The sequence below is a fragment of the Brachyistius frenatus genome, unplaced genomic scaffold (genome assembly GCF_029030835.1).
Source record: "Brachyistius frenatus isolate BFR_SWC_R1_liver_20210118 unplaced genomic scaffold, ASM2903083v1 Contig_2, whole genome shotgun sequence".
NCBI lineage: Eukaryota > Metazoa > Chordata > Actinopteri > Embiotocidae > Brachyistius > Brachyistius frenatus.
This window is the reverse complement of record NW_027210601.1, coordinates 5614737-5633012: the sequence shown is the minus strand read 5'-3', so window position 1 is coordinate 5633012 and position 18276 is coordinate 5614737. Positions and strand designations below refer to the sequence as shown.

General features: G+C 44.7%; 1 protein-coding gene across 4 annotated transcripts; it reads left to right on the top strand.

Moving 5' to 3' along the window:
- Window positions 1–4234: 4234 nt before the first annotated feature.
- On the top strand, window positions 4235–15034 carry arpp21 (cAMP-regulated phosphoprotein, 21). Of its 4 annotated transcripts, XM_069695558.1 has the most exons (20): window positions 4237–4487; window positions 8885–9047; window positions 9181–9347; window positions 9462–9500; window positions 9605–9670; window positions 9758–9869; window positions 10148–10286; window positions 10778–10915; window positions 11011–11110; window positions 11222–11317; window positions 11409–11446; window positions 11589–11645; window positions 11993–12183; window positions 12729–12869; window positions 13040–13152; window positions 13313–13387; window positions 13469–13624; window positions 13722–13815; window positions 14522–14628; window positions 14773–15034. In XM_069695558.1, exons 3-20 carry the CDS (start codon window positions 9186–9188, stop codon window positions 14929–14931), a joined length of 1983 nt encoding a protein of 660 aa, XP_069551659.1. In that variant the 5' UTR covers window positions 4237–4487; window positions 8885–9047; window positions 9181–9185; the 3' UTR covers window positions 14932–15034. The 4 variants fall into 4 exon arrangements, with proteins under 4 accessions (XP_069551668.1, XP_069551678.1, XP_069551659.1 ...); XM_069695567.1 differs by having other exon boundaries at window positions 4235–4487; window positions 8885–9347; window positions 14525–14628; XM_069695550.1 differs by having other exon boundaries at window positions 8885–9347.
- The last annotated feature ends 3242 nt before the right edge of the window (window positions 15035–18276 follow it).

Sequence of the window (18276 nt, the reverse complement as noted above, 5' to 3'; positions counted from 1 at the left end):
TTCTCACTTGGGGTGGGTATGGGTACTTTTTATTAGATTCTTATTCTTATTCTTATTCTTATTATCAAAGAATAATCAACAACATAGAAGTCAAGTCTAAATACACTCCTTGGTCTCGAGGAGTAATGTTAGGCCTCAATGTAATAAAAAAGAAACTGCATGTTTGTCCTTCAACAATGAAACGTATCCGTTCACAGTATACACTGTTGATTAATTAACTTAGACCTGATTTGACCACGGGAACTTCCTTTTTGTGCAGCGCAGAATATTCTTAGCAGTCATAAGAGAGAATTTGTTGTTTTGTTCTCTTAAGTGTTCAATTCAGCTGAGAGAACCTCCCAAAACTATTAAACCAGGCTCTGGTTCAATATTGTTAGAAACAACTTCAGACCGGTAATTTTCTATTTTAGGATAAACGGTGAAGCTGTGAAGTAGTTTTGTCTCTTCCAAGCTACATTTATCACATATCGGAGCGACTTTCTTTGAATAATGGAGTCTGTGAATGACTTTGAACTGAATGAGACTTGAATTATTGGAGCAACAATGAAATCTGCTCAGGCCTTGATGCTCCCATCTCACAGATCTGTGTTTCTAGGTGATTCTCCCATCCGGTCCTAATTGCTTTCTCAACAGGACGTGTGAGAGAAGATGTGTCCAAAACGGACGATAAATCCCCTTTTGAAATGAGCTGCATGGGTGTGCACATGGTTTCTGATTCGCTGTAAACTGCAGACATTACTCGTTCATGTCAGAAGTTCACATTTCTGTTGCAGCTGAGTGAAAGAAGCAGAAGCTAGATGAAAGTAAATGACGCTCACTGTACGAATTAGTCTTTCAGCATTCAGAGAGAGACCATAACAAGTCGAGGTAATGCTGCACTTCAGAATGTGATGTGATGTGATGAAAGCCGAGTTGATCAGTCACCACGAAACATGTAGCAGTGCAGATGGAAATCCAGTAGAACCAAACCAACTCCGAAATGAATGAAGACAACAAATGAACGCTGGATTTGCAGTTGTGCAAAGTGGTCCCAGTACCCCAAAGGTCCAATCTTACTGTGTATCAACTGGTACCAGTTTAGTTATTAAGAGGGCCCCCATGTCAAAATCTAATACTAATAACTTTCAGTTTCTATTTTCTCTGCTTCTATATGAAGGAGTTTAATTAACTTCAAAGTTTAGGGCCGAGCTAAACTGCATTGCTTTCAAAGGAAAAGATGGTTAACAGGCGACCCAGAGATCATTTTTGTCCTGGGACCCGAGCAGGTGCAGCCTTGACTGCAGCCATCATTGGACTCGGACAGGTGGCCTCAGTATTTCTAAAACAGACTTGGCAGCGATTTGAGGCTTGGTAACATTCGACAAGACGTCATCCATGTAACGAGATACCTAGTCACTGGCGTCTGTTGTGATGAAACCATAGAAAGATAGGACAGGATTATTCAGATTCAGAGAGGCTGTGTGGTAAATGCACACAGACATGGTGATAAAAAAAAAAAAAGGACACCCGTCTCCTGCTACTGAGGTCACTGAAGTCTCATCCTCTGGAACACTTTTTGGAAAATGGACCATTTATTTTGTCAGTACACATTATTTATTCAAATTTTATTTAATTTGACAGTAAACTGCACCGTACAGAAGTGTTTTTAAACAATTGCACCATAACTTCAGGTGTTAAAACTTACATAAAGTATAAATGAACTATTATATTTTACAGTCTGGACTTATATGAGTGTTTCAAAAATCCTTGCAACAACCCATAAGTACACTAACTCAAGTAATCAAGCGCAAGTCTGAGCATTTCCTTTTCTGCTCCATTAAACTGCTGTAAATATTGTGCTTTATACTCCACTACATTTATTTCACAGATACTTTCAGATTAAGATTTTACATAACATAAAACATGATTAATTTGTTGAATGTGGTGCATTTTAATGGCTTGAAAATCAGAAATACATAAGAAAGTTGAAATAAGTTCCACCTGAACCAATTACAGCATTTGAATGCATCATTAGAAATTAACCATTAGTATAACACTAATAGGGGCCCTTCTGCTAAAGAGTACTCACTTCTACAGTTTTAAGTACATGCTATTGATAATAATTCCGTACTTTTGCTTTAGTAATATTCTGAATTCTTTGTAATAAACCATTTTTAATCTCTGGTATTGACGCTTTTTACTTCAATAAATGGCCTGAGTACGACTAATGGCCTGTGCAAACAGATACGGGGTAAAGGATTCTCCACTCTTCTGCCCCTGAATAAACTATAACAAGTAGGCTGTAATTTTTTTTCTATTCATCAAAGTAAAATTACCAAACTCTGACATAATATGCTGTCTAATTATTCTCTTACAATAGGCTGTGCTCGTGCAGCTCTTGTCTCTGTAATTAAATACTGTTTTGAATAGTGCAGTGACAGATTTTAATTAATTGCACAATCTATAGGCCGTATACCATGTGTGCAGAATATATAAACTTACATATGCTTCATCATTTCAAGAGTTTATACAGCCTAAAGTAAAAGTAGGCTACATAGGCTAACCGTATAGTTTCTATGCAGTATCTTCCTGTTTAATAACAAGAATATATATAATAACATTATTATATTAATCTGGGGCATCCAAGTGTTTATTCTAACTTGAATGTGGTTGGATATGTTTGATTGTTAAAATCTAGGTGGACTACAAGTGAAATGAAAGTGACATTCACAGGGTTTAAAAAAAAAAAAAAAAATAGGAACACAAATTACATCAAATTCTAAATACTCATTGTTAATATTGGCAGTGGCGTAACGTAACTAGGTCGGCTACATTTACTCAAATACTATACTTAAGAACAAATTCAAGGTACTTGTACTTCACATTTCATGCAGCTTTATACTTCTACTCCGTTACATCTCAGAGGCAAATATTGTACTTTTTAGTTCACTACATTTGTCTGACAGCTTTAGTAACTAGTTACTTTTAAGATTACAATTTTCCAGCCCTTGTACGCATCTTTGAAAAATATGTGAGAAAATGTTCCAACTTCCTAAGCTAAATTGTTTAAAAACCCACTTGGATTAGCTGGAAAATGTGATGAAGCTGAAAACCGGACTGTTGATCTGAGCTCATAAAAAGTTGACTTTTTAGAGATGTGTGGTTCTTACAGGACGCTGACGCCACAAACTTCTGTTTACCTTCGACAATATGAATCATTGCTATAGATTAAACCAACCAACAGTACAAATAAGTTAAATTATTAACATATACAGCATTAAAATGCAACATACACATTAATGCAACCATAATATGCATAAAAAATATCATATGTAATTGTGAAACACTTGCAGGGAGCATTTTACTGCAAAATGAGTTTACTTTCGATACCTTAAGTACATTTTGCTAATAATAGTTACAGTTTTACTTAAAATAAGTTTTGAATGTATGACTTTTAGCCTACTTGTAGTGGGATATTTTCAGTGTGGTATTAGTACTTTAACTAAACTAATGGATCTGAGTAGCCTACTTCTTCCACCCCTGTATATTGGTCTTTAGGTAAAAGATGACAGGCTGCCAGATGTTATTCAACTCTACAAATCTGTTCTTTTACAATGCAGTGTATGTTGGTTTATATATTAGTAAATAGTGTTGACAATGCGGGAACTTCATTTTTCTGCTCTGAAATTGCCACTTAAGTTAAAAAAAAATAATAAAAAAAATACTATTAGAAAAATATGCTGTATCTATCAGGAAAAGATAGCCTAAGTAAAAGTAGGCTACTGGAAGACATAAAATGGTGCAATGAGCGTACCAGCCTTTATTATCATTATTATTATTATTGGGAGAAGTTGCAAATTTGAAATTCTTCATATAATGATGGGCAGCTTCATCTGTAACAACGAATAATGGCGACTTGTATGTGACATTTTAAAGTAACCGTACATCTGTAAAATAAAACGTAGAGCAGTGAAACGCGCTGCTCCCTGTGAATTGTACAAGAATCACACTGAGCAAAAGTAATATACAGGCGGCTGACTGTAAGTACAAAGAGAGACAGACAGTCCCGGAGCGAGAGACAGGGACGGAGGTAGAGAGATGAGTGGGCTGGCTGTGCTTTCCTCGCGTGTGTGTGTGCGCGCGCGCGTGTATGTGCGTGCGCGCGCGTGTGTGTGTGTGTATGCGTGTGTGTGTGGGCGCGTGGCTCCGGGTTCAGAGCTGTCGGCCCTCCTCCTCCTCCTCCTCCTCCTCCTCCTCTTCTTCCTCCTGCTCCTCCTGCTCCGACAGAGACAGGCAAAAGGCGGAGGAGGAGCAACGGACCTCACCAGTCAAACAAGACGCTCGCTCGGTGCTCGGCAGTCCGTCGGTCCGTAGGCGACAACCGGCAGAGAAACCCGCGGAAGGGAAGAAGGAAGGAAAACAACAACAACAAAAAAGAAGAAAAAAAAAATAAAAATAAAAATAAAAAGGGGGGAAGAGGAAGAAGAAGAAGACATCATCACCTCACGGTAAGCTAACGGTCGGTGACAGTTGTTCACCTCCGCGATTAGCTTGATTATAACGGTTACTCCGCCGGCTGACATCGACGCTTCTCGCTCTTGATAAAGACTTTCACGATACGAGTCAGACCAAGATCATCATCTCGGTGCTAAACAAACAAACAAAACAAACAAACAAAAAAAAGGTTAAATCTTTTTTTTTTTTTAATTTTTAAATTTTTTTTTCTAATTCAGCTGAAACTGCGGTGACAACGGCTAAATTAGGAGCTAACGGAGCCCCCGGACCCCCCCCCCGGTCCCCCCCCTACACCCCCCCCGTGCCTGAAGCGTTAGCGGCACCGCTGAATGATAACTGTCGTTTAATGAGCCATTCAATGTTTTCTGCAGCTACGTAATATTTAGTATTTTTCAGTACTTTAATGACGAAGAGGAGGAGGAGGAGGAGGAGGAGGGGGTCGTTTTCTAACAAGGGTTTTCAAAGTATCTGCTTCTTCCTTTGTGTTTCTGGTCGCTTGTGTGTGTGTGTGTGTGTGTGTGTGTGTGTGTGTGTGTAAGCGTGCGTGCGTGCGTGTGCGTGTGTTTAATAGTACAGGAGTTTAAACGTGCTCCTGCTCTGTAACACCTCCGCTCTCCGCGTGCCGCTGACAGCCACGGTGAAGTCCCGGAGCAGGAGGTCCGCCCCCCCCCCCCTCTCCCCACCCCACCCCCGGCTCCGGTGTAAAAATAGCCCCGGTGTGTCAGCTTAGCCCGGGTTACCGTCCATAATGCGACACGGTCTCTCAAACACCGGCTCTCCTCCCTCTCTCCCCCCCCCTCGGCTTTCTTGCAGGCACTCCTTCCCGAAAGTAAGACCCGCACATGCCCGGACTAAACCCCTGGTTCTCTTCTGTTATGTGGGTCAACCGGATGTCACAAAGTTGTGCACGAAGATACCACCTGTTTGTTTTTACCTACTTAACTGCGGACTCTGGGTTTTTTTGTTTTTTGTTTTTTTTCCATGTGCGAAACACACACACACACACACACACACACACACACACACACACACACACACACACACACACACACACACACACACACACACACACACACACAATGCCAGTTGCGAAGCTGTATTTTGTGTTGCACGTATGCATGTGCGTACAGTAGGTGCTTTTGTCCCCATGTTGGGTTTGAGTTCAGCTGCAGAGCAATGCAGCTGGCGAAACCCACAAGTCACTTGAGTGATATAAGGCTGTTGTGGCTGCCCAGGTGGTGAAGACGATGTTTTAACCTCGATCAAACACGCCTAACCTACTTTCTGATGCATATTTGCTTGTCATAAGGTGGATGCTCATATAATATAAACACCCTTCGCAGCGGGCAAGGAGGTACAAATTCTGCAGAAAATGTGAAAGGTGCGGGCGCACGACATGGAACAATATGTGCCAAAAATTGGTGTGTAAAAAAAACCAAAAATATCCTATATAATGTAAGAGGACAAACAAAAGCAGCCCAATTAGAGGCTTGAGGGCAAAGCCTGTTCATATTATGGATAAACAAAGTGCTGACGCTTCTGAGTTTGCCTCAAAATGTTCAATTATTATTTTGAACCGGAGAGACCTGCTGCCTCGTTTTAAATCTCTCACTGAAATGTTTCCTAATGAGCTCCTGAGCTGAGGGAGACGACTTATGAAATCTCGTTTTTGATTCAGCTGCAACCTTGGAGACAAAACACAAACAGCAGCCTCTGTGACCGGAGGCAGTGATGATTTCTAGTCTTTTATAGGTTTTCTTGAGAAGGAAGGGTGCAAATGAAAGGAGCAAGCGAAACAGAAGGTCCTTTCATGTGGCAAAATGTACAGATAAATGTCTATAAGTACAGAGTGCAGGGAAATAAACCTATCGCACGAGCTACAGCGAAAGATCTCCACTGTAAATTATTGCCCGGGTATTCAATGGCAGATTTGTCTGTGGTGTTAATTGCAAACAGGATTTTACCAGGCTTAAGGACTTAATATAACTTGGTTTAGCTGACAATGGCCATCTAAAGTAGCTTTTGGATGTTTTCCCACCGGCCCGCCCGGGTGTCAGCGTCGATGAGCCAGGCAGCTTCTGGCTGGAGAAGAAAGGTGTCCTGGTGAGTAAGTGGCTCCCGAGGCTGAAGGCTTCGGGGAGAGCAGCAGATGGATGATGATGTAGCGGGTACTGGCGCTCCCTGCCTCCCGCCGCCATCCGTCACACGCTAATGATCGTGTCACACCTTCCCCCTGGGCGGTCGGCCACTTCTGCAGCGCTCAGCTCAAAAACCGGTAGCTGCGCTCAAATCCTCCCCTCACGGCCGTCGGCTGAAAAGCCTGGAGACGGACTGCGCCGCGAGCCTCTCCCCGTCACTAATTCTTCACTTCCCGCTTCCCTCCCATCGCCTTCCTTCACCTCCTCTTCACCTTTTTTAAAGTCCCCGCAGACTGTTTCCTCATCTCTCTTCGTCCCCCCCCCTTGCTTCCCTCGCCTCCCATTCATCTTGTTTTCCTTGTAGTGCATCTGCTCCATATCGGTCTCCCTCCCCCTCTCCCCCCGCTGTCTCCTGTGCTACGTCCTCTTCTCTCATCGGTGTCCATCCACAGATATAATACAGTACAATGCCAGCGCGCCGGCTTCTGTTTCACACCAAGTTTTTCTTCCATTGTGACAATGGAAGGAGCCGTGTTGTTGTTCCGCTGCCCCTCCTCTCTGTGAGGTCCGAGGTCACGGTCGGCCACGGTGCAGCGCTCGTGAAGCTGGTCTGTTTGGCCGAAGAACAGCTCGGCGAGAACTCGCCGACAGCAACATCGGGGACGCTCTCCGTATATTATGTCCTTTTGAGTGTCTGTGCGTCTCTGAAGCGTTTCCTCCTCCCGAGGCTGCGCTGGACCTCCACGCCAAGACGGGGATACGCATCATTTGCAGCATCGTGTTCACTAAAACACTTGGGCTAGGGCTGCTGGTCATTATAAATGTCATTATTGATTCATCTGCCGTTCATTTTTTGGGGGATATATTGTCTATGAAATATTAATTGTGCAAAAATGTCGTTCTCGTGGTTAAAGTAGCTTGTTTTGTGAGACCAACACTCTGTAATGCAAAACGGCTCAATTTACCAAGATATCAGAGAAAGAAAAGCAGCCAGAAAAGAAAAACCTTCATATTTTTCTTGGCTATATCAGCAATTGTTTTCGACCATCAAATGTTTGACTAATTGTTACGCCACAAATGGCAGGAGATGGCATCTTTTCAATACAGAGGGAGCAATGTTCCTCCTTAATCCCTCCGTTTCAGCATTCATTACATAACAAGACTTAATTTCAACGTGAAATGGTCTTTTCAGTATGAATGGAACAATAATCAATACAACTCTCTCTTATGTATCGATAGAAAGCATTTCTCGTTCGTCCCCTCCAGAGTTTTATCGGACCTAACCATCCAAAGTACAGATCGATTCAGTTCCTTTATACATCTAATGATTTATAAAAGCACTTATAATTTTCCAGTAGCATTCCCATTTAAAAATGTTGTCGACCACCACATGCCAAGACGTCAGACTCCTCTCGATTGCACCGAGAACATTTATTTTATTTTTTTTCTGGAAGGAATCACTGCTGTGATGTTCAGTGTTTCATTGAAGCAGCAAACACCACTTTGGTCGCACTTGGACTGACGGAGGTGTTTTTATTTTAAGACTGCCGTTACCTCCAGTCGAGTGTTAAACAACCACGTTGTGGGATTCGGCATCCTCCGAGCTCATTACTCCGTCCCAGGTGTTGCAGCAGTAAGCGTCCCCTTGAGCTGTGTGTTACAGCGCAATGTGTCCCCACTGAGTGCCGTCGGCCCTTTTGGAAACGGTGGTGGAATGCCGCTTCCTCCTGCGTGCGTCTCCCATCTCTTTGGTCTGAGCAACATTCGCACTACTGGGATCAGAGACTGAGCTCGGCATTCTGGGAATATCAGTGCTGGCGGATCAGATGAGGCTCTCCACAGCTGCTGTTTCTAAGAAAAGCTTAAGGACGCACACACATACACACATGCACATCACACAGGCTTTCACATGAGCCACACATATGTAAATACACAAGCTAATATCACATCCGCGCACATGCCTGTATGCTACAGTCACAGGCTCACTTACAGTAATAAACGCCCGACAGTGAAGCGGCAATTAACTGTGAAGCTCGGGGAGCGTTTGGGAAGCGTAGCGAGGTCAACAGACGCACAAGCAGAGCTGCTTCATGTCATCTCCAGCAGCTATGCTTTTATGTTCTGGTAACTGTGTGATACGAGTGTGTGTGTCTGTGTGTGTGTGAAACAGTGTGCAGTGGTGTTTCTGTTGTACAATGACCGCTAACACGGTTTATTCTCCTGTGTTTGTTTTTTTTTTTCGATCTCTTCAGGCTATTTTCCATTGACCAGTGAAGGGCCAGCGAACAGGGGAACAGTAGAGAAGGCAAGCAGAGGCGGACAGGATAATTGCGTTCCCGGCTGCCCCGTGGGAATATGGGATATATGACCTCATCATTCACCTGTGAGCATTTCCAGTAAGCGACGCCCAGACAGGTGAGAACAGCGCGCACAAGCGCACATTCAGACCGATGCAAATGCAGGCAAATGAAATAGCGGTGAAATAAACAAACGCGGACGTCATCTTTGGAAAACAAACACTTGCCTGACAGTCTCCGTTGTCGTCCAGGAAGGATGACTGACGCAGTTTTGGAAAGTCCAGATGTCTTTCTAAAACCGTGCGATGTGACGTCACGTGACGCCATCGGCTGCCCCTCCCCTCCGCCATGTCTCCCCCTCTGCAAACAGACGGAGGACCCGGAGTGTCAGTATGACATTAAGAAGCTTGAGCAGCAGGTAAGTGACACCAAACGTAGATGCTGCCACGTACTGCGTTAAAATGATGCATCCTTCCCACCCACGCCGCTCGCACGTCCCCTCCCTTATAATGAATTGTGTCCTCACTCGCAGGAACACTGTAACCAGGTGCAACCAAAGAAAAAAGTAAAGGTAAGCTAAAATAATTCGGCGTCTCATTATTCATTCTTACTGAAGTATCGATTCCTTTAGACTCGATGAATTTGTAATATCGCTTGCTTGCGTTTGTATTTCAGGCCAAAGGGAAGCTAGTGCGCAGTATGGCTGTCTGCGAGGACTCCTCCCCACCCGAAGAAACCCAGGTAACACATCTTCATCATCTCCCACCTCCTCCTCGTCATCATCGGCATACCGCACTCGAATTACTCATTACTTTCTTCCCGTTTCAGGCATCTCCCGACACGAACATCTCATCTAGCTGCAATGACAGCAAGCAAACTTCTCATAACGAGGAAGAGCAGGAGAAGAGCACAGATCCAAAGAAGCAATCGCAGCCCAAAGGTGCGTGCGTGTGTGTGTGTGTGTGCGCGTGTGTGCGCGTGTGTGCGTGTGTGTGTGCGTGTGTGTGTGTGTGTGTGCGTATATATATGAGTGTGTGTGTGTGTCATATCTCATAAAAGAGCAAAATGAGAAAGCAAATAAAATGCAATAAAATGGGATTCTGTGCCACTATTTAGATGTAGTCCTCCTGGGGTGTTAAATATTGCAGTGTGTTTTATTTATATTTTTTTTAATGTTTTTGTCTTGTAACACACCCTGCCTGCCCGCGTCGCTCTCAGAGTCCAGCGCCGACTACACTGATTCCACCGGCATTGACCTGCACCAGTTTTTCGTCGACACCCTCAACAGCAACCACAGAGACAGCATGATGCTACTTAAACTGGAGCAGGACATGATCGACTTCATCACCAGAAATAGGTGTGTGTGTGTGCGTGTGCGTGTGTGTACGCGTGTGCGGCGGAGTACATAACTTCGAGTCTTCACTGAGTAATGATGTGCAGAAATAAAACTTGTACGAATGCTACATCTTATTAAAGATTAAGCACGGCTTTAGTCTATTTTAAAAGGCTGTATGTTTTTCCAGCTCATATATTATAATTCTGCCCATACAGCTTATTTATCGCACTGATCGATATGTATTGAGCTGGTTATGTTAGTGTGGGTGTGTTGGAGCCACCAGGAATGAAACTGGACTTCAGCCAAAAAAATACAACCAATCTCAATCCATTCCTTCTCTCTCCATGTTCTCTCTCCCTCTGTATCTCTTTCACCTTCCTCCCTCCCACTTTCTTTTGTCGCACCCTCATTCTTTCTTTGTCTTTCTCTCACTTCTTCTTTCGCGCTCTCCCTCTCTCCCTCTCTCTCTCTCTCTCTCTCTCTCTCTCTCCCTCTCTCTCTCCCTCTCTCAGTCCCTTTAAGAAGTTCCCTCACATGTCCTCCTACCACCGCATGCTGGTCCATCGGGTGGCGGCCTACTTTGGCATGGAGCACAATGTAGACCAGACAGGCAGGGCTGTCATCATTAACAGGACCAGCAGCACACGCATGTAAGCCAGTGTAATCAATCTGTGTGTATTGTCTCTGTAGCTCCTTTTACCTTTTTAGTGCGAACTAACAGTCGTGACTTGTTTGCCCCCTGAAGACCGGAGAAGCGTTTTGTGGACGAGTTGCATAAGGACAAGGCCGAAGAGATCCAACAGTGGAAAAAAATTCTAAAGAGAGACAACAGCTCAGATGACCAGGTCTGTCTGTCCTCCCGTATAGCTGCGTGTCTCTCAGGAATTTCCTCTGTAATTGGGATTGATCTCATCCCGTCGGTGATTTGACCTGTTCTCGTTTCTTTCCCCCTACAGAACCGACTCCACCCTTTACGGGACAAGCAGAGCAAGTCAATGGAGGAGAGAGAGGAGGACTACCAAAGAGCACGGGAACGAATCTTCAACCAAGAGGTGAGACAAAGACGCCGAGAAGGACAAAACAGGCAAGATGTGACAGAGACCGAAAGGATTCTTAGTGATTTCTCCGCTGTTCTTTCCACAGCCACTCTTTACCCAGGAGAGCGCCCATGCAGAAACCAGGTAACCTTGCCTGCAGTATAATTTTTCCTTGTGCCTTTTAGCTTTTTCTATTTAGATGAGAACATTAATATATGTCTGTGTGTGTGTGTGTGTGTGTGTGTGTGTGTGCGTGCGTGTGCGTGTGCGCGCGCGCCATGTGCAGGGATGTGGAGGAGTACAATCCATACGCTGAGACCCAGAGGAAAAGGCAGCTTTTCAGGTAGAGCTCTGTTTGCACCGATGCAAAGTCATTAATCATCTTAGTCTGGTCACCGTGGCAGGCACACAGCTTTTCAGAGTGTGCAGCGGAAACAAAACAAAAAGGACCTAGATTTTATTTTACCAGCTTGCATGTGTCCGCCTTAAGATCCTGAGCAGGAAGGAAATGCTTCACTGATCATTTTTAGTAAAAGAACGTCGTGTAAAACCTTCAGGTCTTCGTTACGTGTGGCGTATCAGCGTATCTCGGTGTGGAGGCCCGCCCCCCCCCTCTCCCCCCGTTTATATCCGTGGCATATCTCTCACACAGTAATAAAACTGAAGGGTAATTCTGGATGTGCTTCACAGGCGCAGCCGCGACAGCTCAGGCTCCAGCTGGACAGGCAGCAGCAGGCAGAGCAGCACGGAGACCGACTGTCGCTACAGCAACGACCCCCGACCTTGGAGCAGCACCGACTCCGATCCCTCCTCCCAGTGGACAAGTCCTGCCCCGAAACCCCGTCAGCCTGCCGGTCACAGCTGGGATGCACGGGGTTCAGGTGTGTGATATATATATATTTTTTTTTTAAAGCTCACGTCGCAGCAACATTGATTGCCTTTCCGACACTTCCTGTGTCAACACCTTCGAAGTGTAAACTCAGTCATCGAGGGTGAGACTCTTTGCTCCTCTACACCTTTGTGCAAGCAAACTCACGCGCTGCCGTTATCGCCCCGCCACACTTGGGGGGGGGAAGTCGCTGTTTATATATTATCAGTTCTTTATTCTGCAGCATCTAATTAACAAAAAGCAGTGGAAGTTCATCTGGTGTGAAAATTGAACTCAATCCATGAATCTTCACACATTCACTGTAAATTTTCACACAACACCTCCAAGTCTTCTTCACATATTCAGTGGGGGGAAGAAAAAAAAGCCGTCGTCGTTCGCCTCTGCTGCTGCACGCAGTATGTTTTAGCACAGACGCGCCGGGCGTGTATTTCTTTTTTTTTTTGGATCAGATTTGACATGTTGAAATGTGAATTTGTTACGTGTCGTGATAACAAAGCCCCCCCCCTCCTCCTCCTCTCCTCTTCCTCTCCGTCTCAGGCTCCATCTCGCTTTTCAGACTGCCATCCACATGCCCCCACCCGTCTCCTCCTCCCATCATGGAGGAGCCGCCTCCTAACCCTGCCTACGTCATGGAGAACGGGATCCCGCCGGGGAGCATATTGGTCAACCCGCATACTGGTACATCACACACACACACACACACACACACACACACACACACACACACACACACACACACACACACACACACACACACACACACACACACACACACACACACACACACTAATCAGTTAGATTTGATAAAAGACATCCACTTTAATCAAACTCAACCTTCGGCCTCTCAGGGCAGCCGTTCCTCAACCCTGATGGGACCCCTGCTGTGTACAACCCTCCGTACAGTCAGCAGCCAATCAGGAGCCAGACTCAGCTGCAGGTCGCTCCACCTCAGCAGCAGCAGGTAGCACACAGCAAGAAGTGAATTGCATGCAAGATATGTTCTCACCGAGACACACACACACACACACACACACACACACACGCGCACGCACACACACACACGCACACGTACGTCACTGTTTGTGCCTTTATCTCTGTCTCCATATGTGTGTCTCTCTCAGGTGGTTCAGTACTCGTCTGTCTCTTACACAGCTCCTCAGATGTTGCCCGTCACTCCCTCACAGCCGTACTCAACAGTACGTATCGCCCCAAGTCTGCTCGCCGTTTGTAGGACGCCAGAGTTTTACAACTCTGACCTCCTTTCTCTTGACCGACAGATTGACGACCTCTCCTCACAGTTTGCTCACGTGACGGTCGGCTGTCAGCCGGCGGGTGAAGCGCCGCCCGGCTACCCTCCCGGTCAGCGTTACATCTACGCAGCTCCTCCCCCTCCCCCACCCAACCCCTCCAGCTACTGCCAGTCCTCACCTCAGGTGACGATACTCATGCACCTTGTTTACATCTTTGTTTAAAAACAATAACAACATGAATAAAGCTAATGTTGTTGTTTTTTACATTATTGTCCTTAAGGTGTATTATTACGGCCAGTACCCTACCTCAGCTCAGCAGGGATGCAGGCCCGTCTCCCCCAGCCAGCACAGCCACGGCCAAGCAGAACTAACAGGTACCCTTTCCACAGTGTGTGTGTGTGTGTGTGTGTGTGTGTGTGTGTGTGTGTGTGTGTGTGTGTGTGTGTGTGCGTGCGTGTGTGTGTGTGCGCGTGTAAACAAGCTGTGGCAGTAGAGGAGGGGGCCGTTACACTGTCAGAGATGTAGTCTGAGGGTCTCACAGTGAACCGGTCTCTTTTCCTGCTGCTTCTGTTCATCACTGTGACACAAAGTGAGAAGACACAGTCCACTGCTGTTGTCTGTGGCAATTTATCAAAGCCATCAAGTGTTCCCAATAAAGATTCAAGTGAAAACTATGAAATGATTAAATAATATGCATCTAAACCAAATCGCAACGAAGAAAGTCAAATACATGATTCTGAAGAATAATGAATCATCATAGTGAGATTAGATTATAACGCCTCTCCTTCTCACAATATAATAGTTAGAGAGTTTAGCAACGAGCCTTAATATGTATGCGTACACGATTTAAAAAAAAAAAAAAAAAATTATATCAATAAATAGATCATTATTGGAGCATTTGCGCTCTCTTCTTCACAATGGTTTGTTAAAGCTGTATCCAAGCACCACGCTGCAATCTTTTATTTGTTATAAGCTCACTAACGATCTCTCGTGGCCGATTTCCTTTATGAACCTTTCGCCAAAACAAGTTGCAGAGATGAAATGTGTTGTTAATAATCTGGTCTCCGCGTGTGTTTGCAGCAGGCTACTCCCCTGCTGTGAGGATGCAGCAGTCTTCCCACACCCAGCCGCCGGCTGTGCTCGGCACCTACGCCCCAGTTGCCTCCCATCACTGTAGCATGGTTCAGGTAAACACGGCGCACCCGAAGGTGTCGGCAGATTTCGAACAGCTCGGCCGCCCGACGAATCGTTTCGGCGGCTCACAAAAGTGCTTGTGGCGGCAACTTCTCCGCGCCAACGGTCCTTCTCTCCTTCCCCGTGTGTCTCCGCAGGGAGGCGTTCCAGTGTCCTTTCCGCAAAGCAAAGTTGTGACGGGGGTCGGCGGGGAGGAGGGATACTGCTGCGTCGTGCCCCCGCCCTCCCACCACGGCGGCTGCCACCCCCCCAGCTGCACCAACCTCGGCGCACCAGCCTGGAGCGCTCAGTACTGATGCAGTGAAGATACTCTGGTTCCCGTGTGAAATCACATGCATACACGCACACACATACTTAACACAAACACCTTTTTTTTTTTCTTCTCACACACCTTCCACCACCCCCTTCCCCCGTCTCACACACACACACACACACACACACACACACACACACACACACACACACACACACACACACACACACACACACACACACACACACACACACACCACCACTCTCACTTACACCCGCCTTCCTCCTGATGATGATGCCCTCTGCGTACACCTTTCACACACACATACGACATAACCGCACTCACAGAGATAAATGTACCACTTTACCAAAGCTAAATAGTATATATCAGAGCTGCTGTATCGAATGCATAATTTATATACACAAATGGAGTTTTATATTGATATTAAATTATATATTGTGTTTTAAGGAAATGCACTGTGTGAAGACAATAAAATGCTGTGACTGGACTGATGAGGTCACATTTCTATATCTTCCTGCCTCTTTGTTTCCTCTGAACTGGATGATGATGATGATAATGATGATGATGATGGCAGGAGATGAGATAAATACACCGGAAAATTAAGTACAATCTATGAGGACATCTATTCTGTTCATCCACAGCCAAAAGTAACACACACACACACACCGAGTGCAAGATATAAAAGAAACAGCCATGATTTACTTTGCTGCTGTTATTGGACAGAGTTTTTATGCAGATAGTTGACAAGAAACGGATATTTTTACACTAGTGTCTGCAAATTATACAAGTGGAGAACATTAGTTGTTGTTATGCCAATGGAAGATTCCTACTGTGAAACTTTAGCGCCCCCTTATGCTCAAAGACCCTGATTACACTGTCCTCATGCTCAACAACACAACAACAGGTATCTTTTCATAATAACGATCATCCTGCAAGAATATTTTCACAGTGAGCTGATTAATCATGAGGTCTAGAAAAGGTCAAGGAGTATTGTAAAATGTCCATCAGCCTAATTGCTCGTTCAGTGTAAAAAAAAAACAGCAGAACACCCAAATTTTGAGTTTAATATTAAAGACGACAGAACCATTTACCAAGCAGTCATGTTGGACATCTCTATGTTTGAGAGGGTGGAAATGTATTTCTATGTCAAAATTAGCATTTTATTCAATTAATTATTTAATTCCTGTCTGACTAGTAATCAATTAATTTAGAAAAATCAAAAGGTGCAAATAATAACAGCAGGGAAGGCTCTGTTCTGTTACATTGTAGGAGTAAGTGAGGATAGAGAGACAACATCTCTCATTCTCACGCAGCCCTCATCCTGTGATTTGTTTTTCTCTCATTTAAGTATGCACAAAAAAACCCCAAAAAAACCCGGATTGGTATGAAACTAAAAACAGCTCGGGACTGTGGCTTTACATAAAACACTCTGTCCTTTAAGTCCTTCAGGCAGCCGACATGTTACACTACTGCCATATACCCACTTTCTCTTTCATTTCAGCAATAACTGCCGGTGTTACTGCTCAGATGCGGAGTAATTCATTTTGTACTGAAAGTGATATATATATATATATATATTCTCCCCATCAAATTCAATGAAACGTATCCATCATCCCTCCAAATTAAATTTAGATTTCATAACTGTGGCACAGAATGCATAATTTATACAGGCCAGCGTGTTCACGGGCCTATTTTGGTTCTTTCTAACACACACACACACACACACACACACACACACACACACACACACACACACACACACACACACACAGAGGCAGCAGTGCAGGTTCCATGATCTTTAATAAAAGGCACATGTACAGCCATAGTGAGATGAGTGAGTCCACTGGCATAGAGACAAAGCATTAAAACACAGAAATACAGGAAGTAGAGGTCAGGAGGAGAGAGAGAGAGAGAGAGAGAGAGAGAGAGAGATCTATCTGCTTTACAGTAGAATCTACTTAAGTAACATCTCGTTTTCGTTCAAGTAAGTCTAACACTAACATGTCACCATGGTAAGGTAAACAACCCCCCCACCACCACCACCACCCCCTTCCCACCCCCCTCGTCACACACAGACACACACACACACACACACACACACACCGTCCCAACATCACCCGGTTAATGGTCGTCATGAGAGGGCTGTTGATCTCCGAGCGGATGAAGAAGTCCTGATCGAGAACAGAAACGGCTGCTCGTCTCTCCGTTTATCCATCGAGTACGACGTCCACGCGGTCCGTCGACTCCACTTGGCTCTTGAAACGGGAACACCGCACAGCACGCGGCCCCACGTTTCGTGTGCGCCAATTTGTTGGCGGTAATTAGTTTCACAGCGGGGTTCACCAGTTTTGCGTCAAAGCTGCTGATTTTATTTTCCTGATTCTTTACTCTGGAGGAGTGTTTAACTTGGTTTGATTCATGGCTAAAAAAAACAACAACAACAACAACAACAACAACAAAAGTATTCAGGTCTTTTTCCCGGGCAATGGTAACAATAGTTTTGAACAAAATAAATAAACCAAAATTTAAAAAGAAATAAATCATGTGATTACAAATGAGCTAAAAAAAAAAAAAAAAAAAAAGTTTTCAGACACTTTCACTTTTTCTCTATTTTGTCATGTTGCAGCCTCATTGTAAAATCATTTTTTTTTTAAAAAGTCAGCCCATCAGTTTCCACTCAATACCTTATAATTACAAAGCAAAAGCAAATTTCAGACATTTTTTTTGGACATTTATTAAAAAGGAAAAAAAACGGAAATATTCAGAACCTTTACTATGAACATTTGAAATTTAGCTCAGGTGTCTCCCATTTCTCTTGATGATCTCTTGAGATGTTGCTCCTCCTTGATTTGGAGTCTACCTGCTGCAAACTTCAGTTGATTGGATGTGATTGGAAAGACTTGTGAAGGTCTGACTATCAGAGCGAGAGCCACGAGGTCGAGCAGAGGTCGGAGACAGGACTGTGTCGAAGGCACAGATCCTGGAGGTTACGGAAAAAAAAAATATCTATATATATATATATATATATATATATATATATAAATCTTCTGCGCTTTGGAAGAAGTGAGTGGAAGAAGTTTGGAACAGCCAGGACTCCTACAGCTGGTCAGGAACTGTCATCCTGTGTGAAGATGGTGTTGAGGTTCACCCTCCAACCCCGGGACGGCCGAGACGACGCGGGGACAGGCTCGGAGACGACTCCGTGAGCGTCTCCGAGCGGCGCCAGACGGACTTTAAATCCAATCAAACGTTTCTGCTGGGACCTGAAAAATGTCCGTTTACCGACGGTCTCCCCACAAACCTGACGGAGCTTCAGAGATCTGCGGAGGCAGGTGAGCGAAGCTTTTGTCGGAATCATACGAGTCGA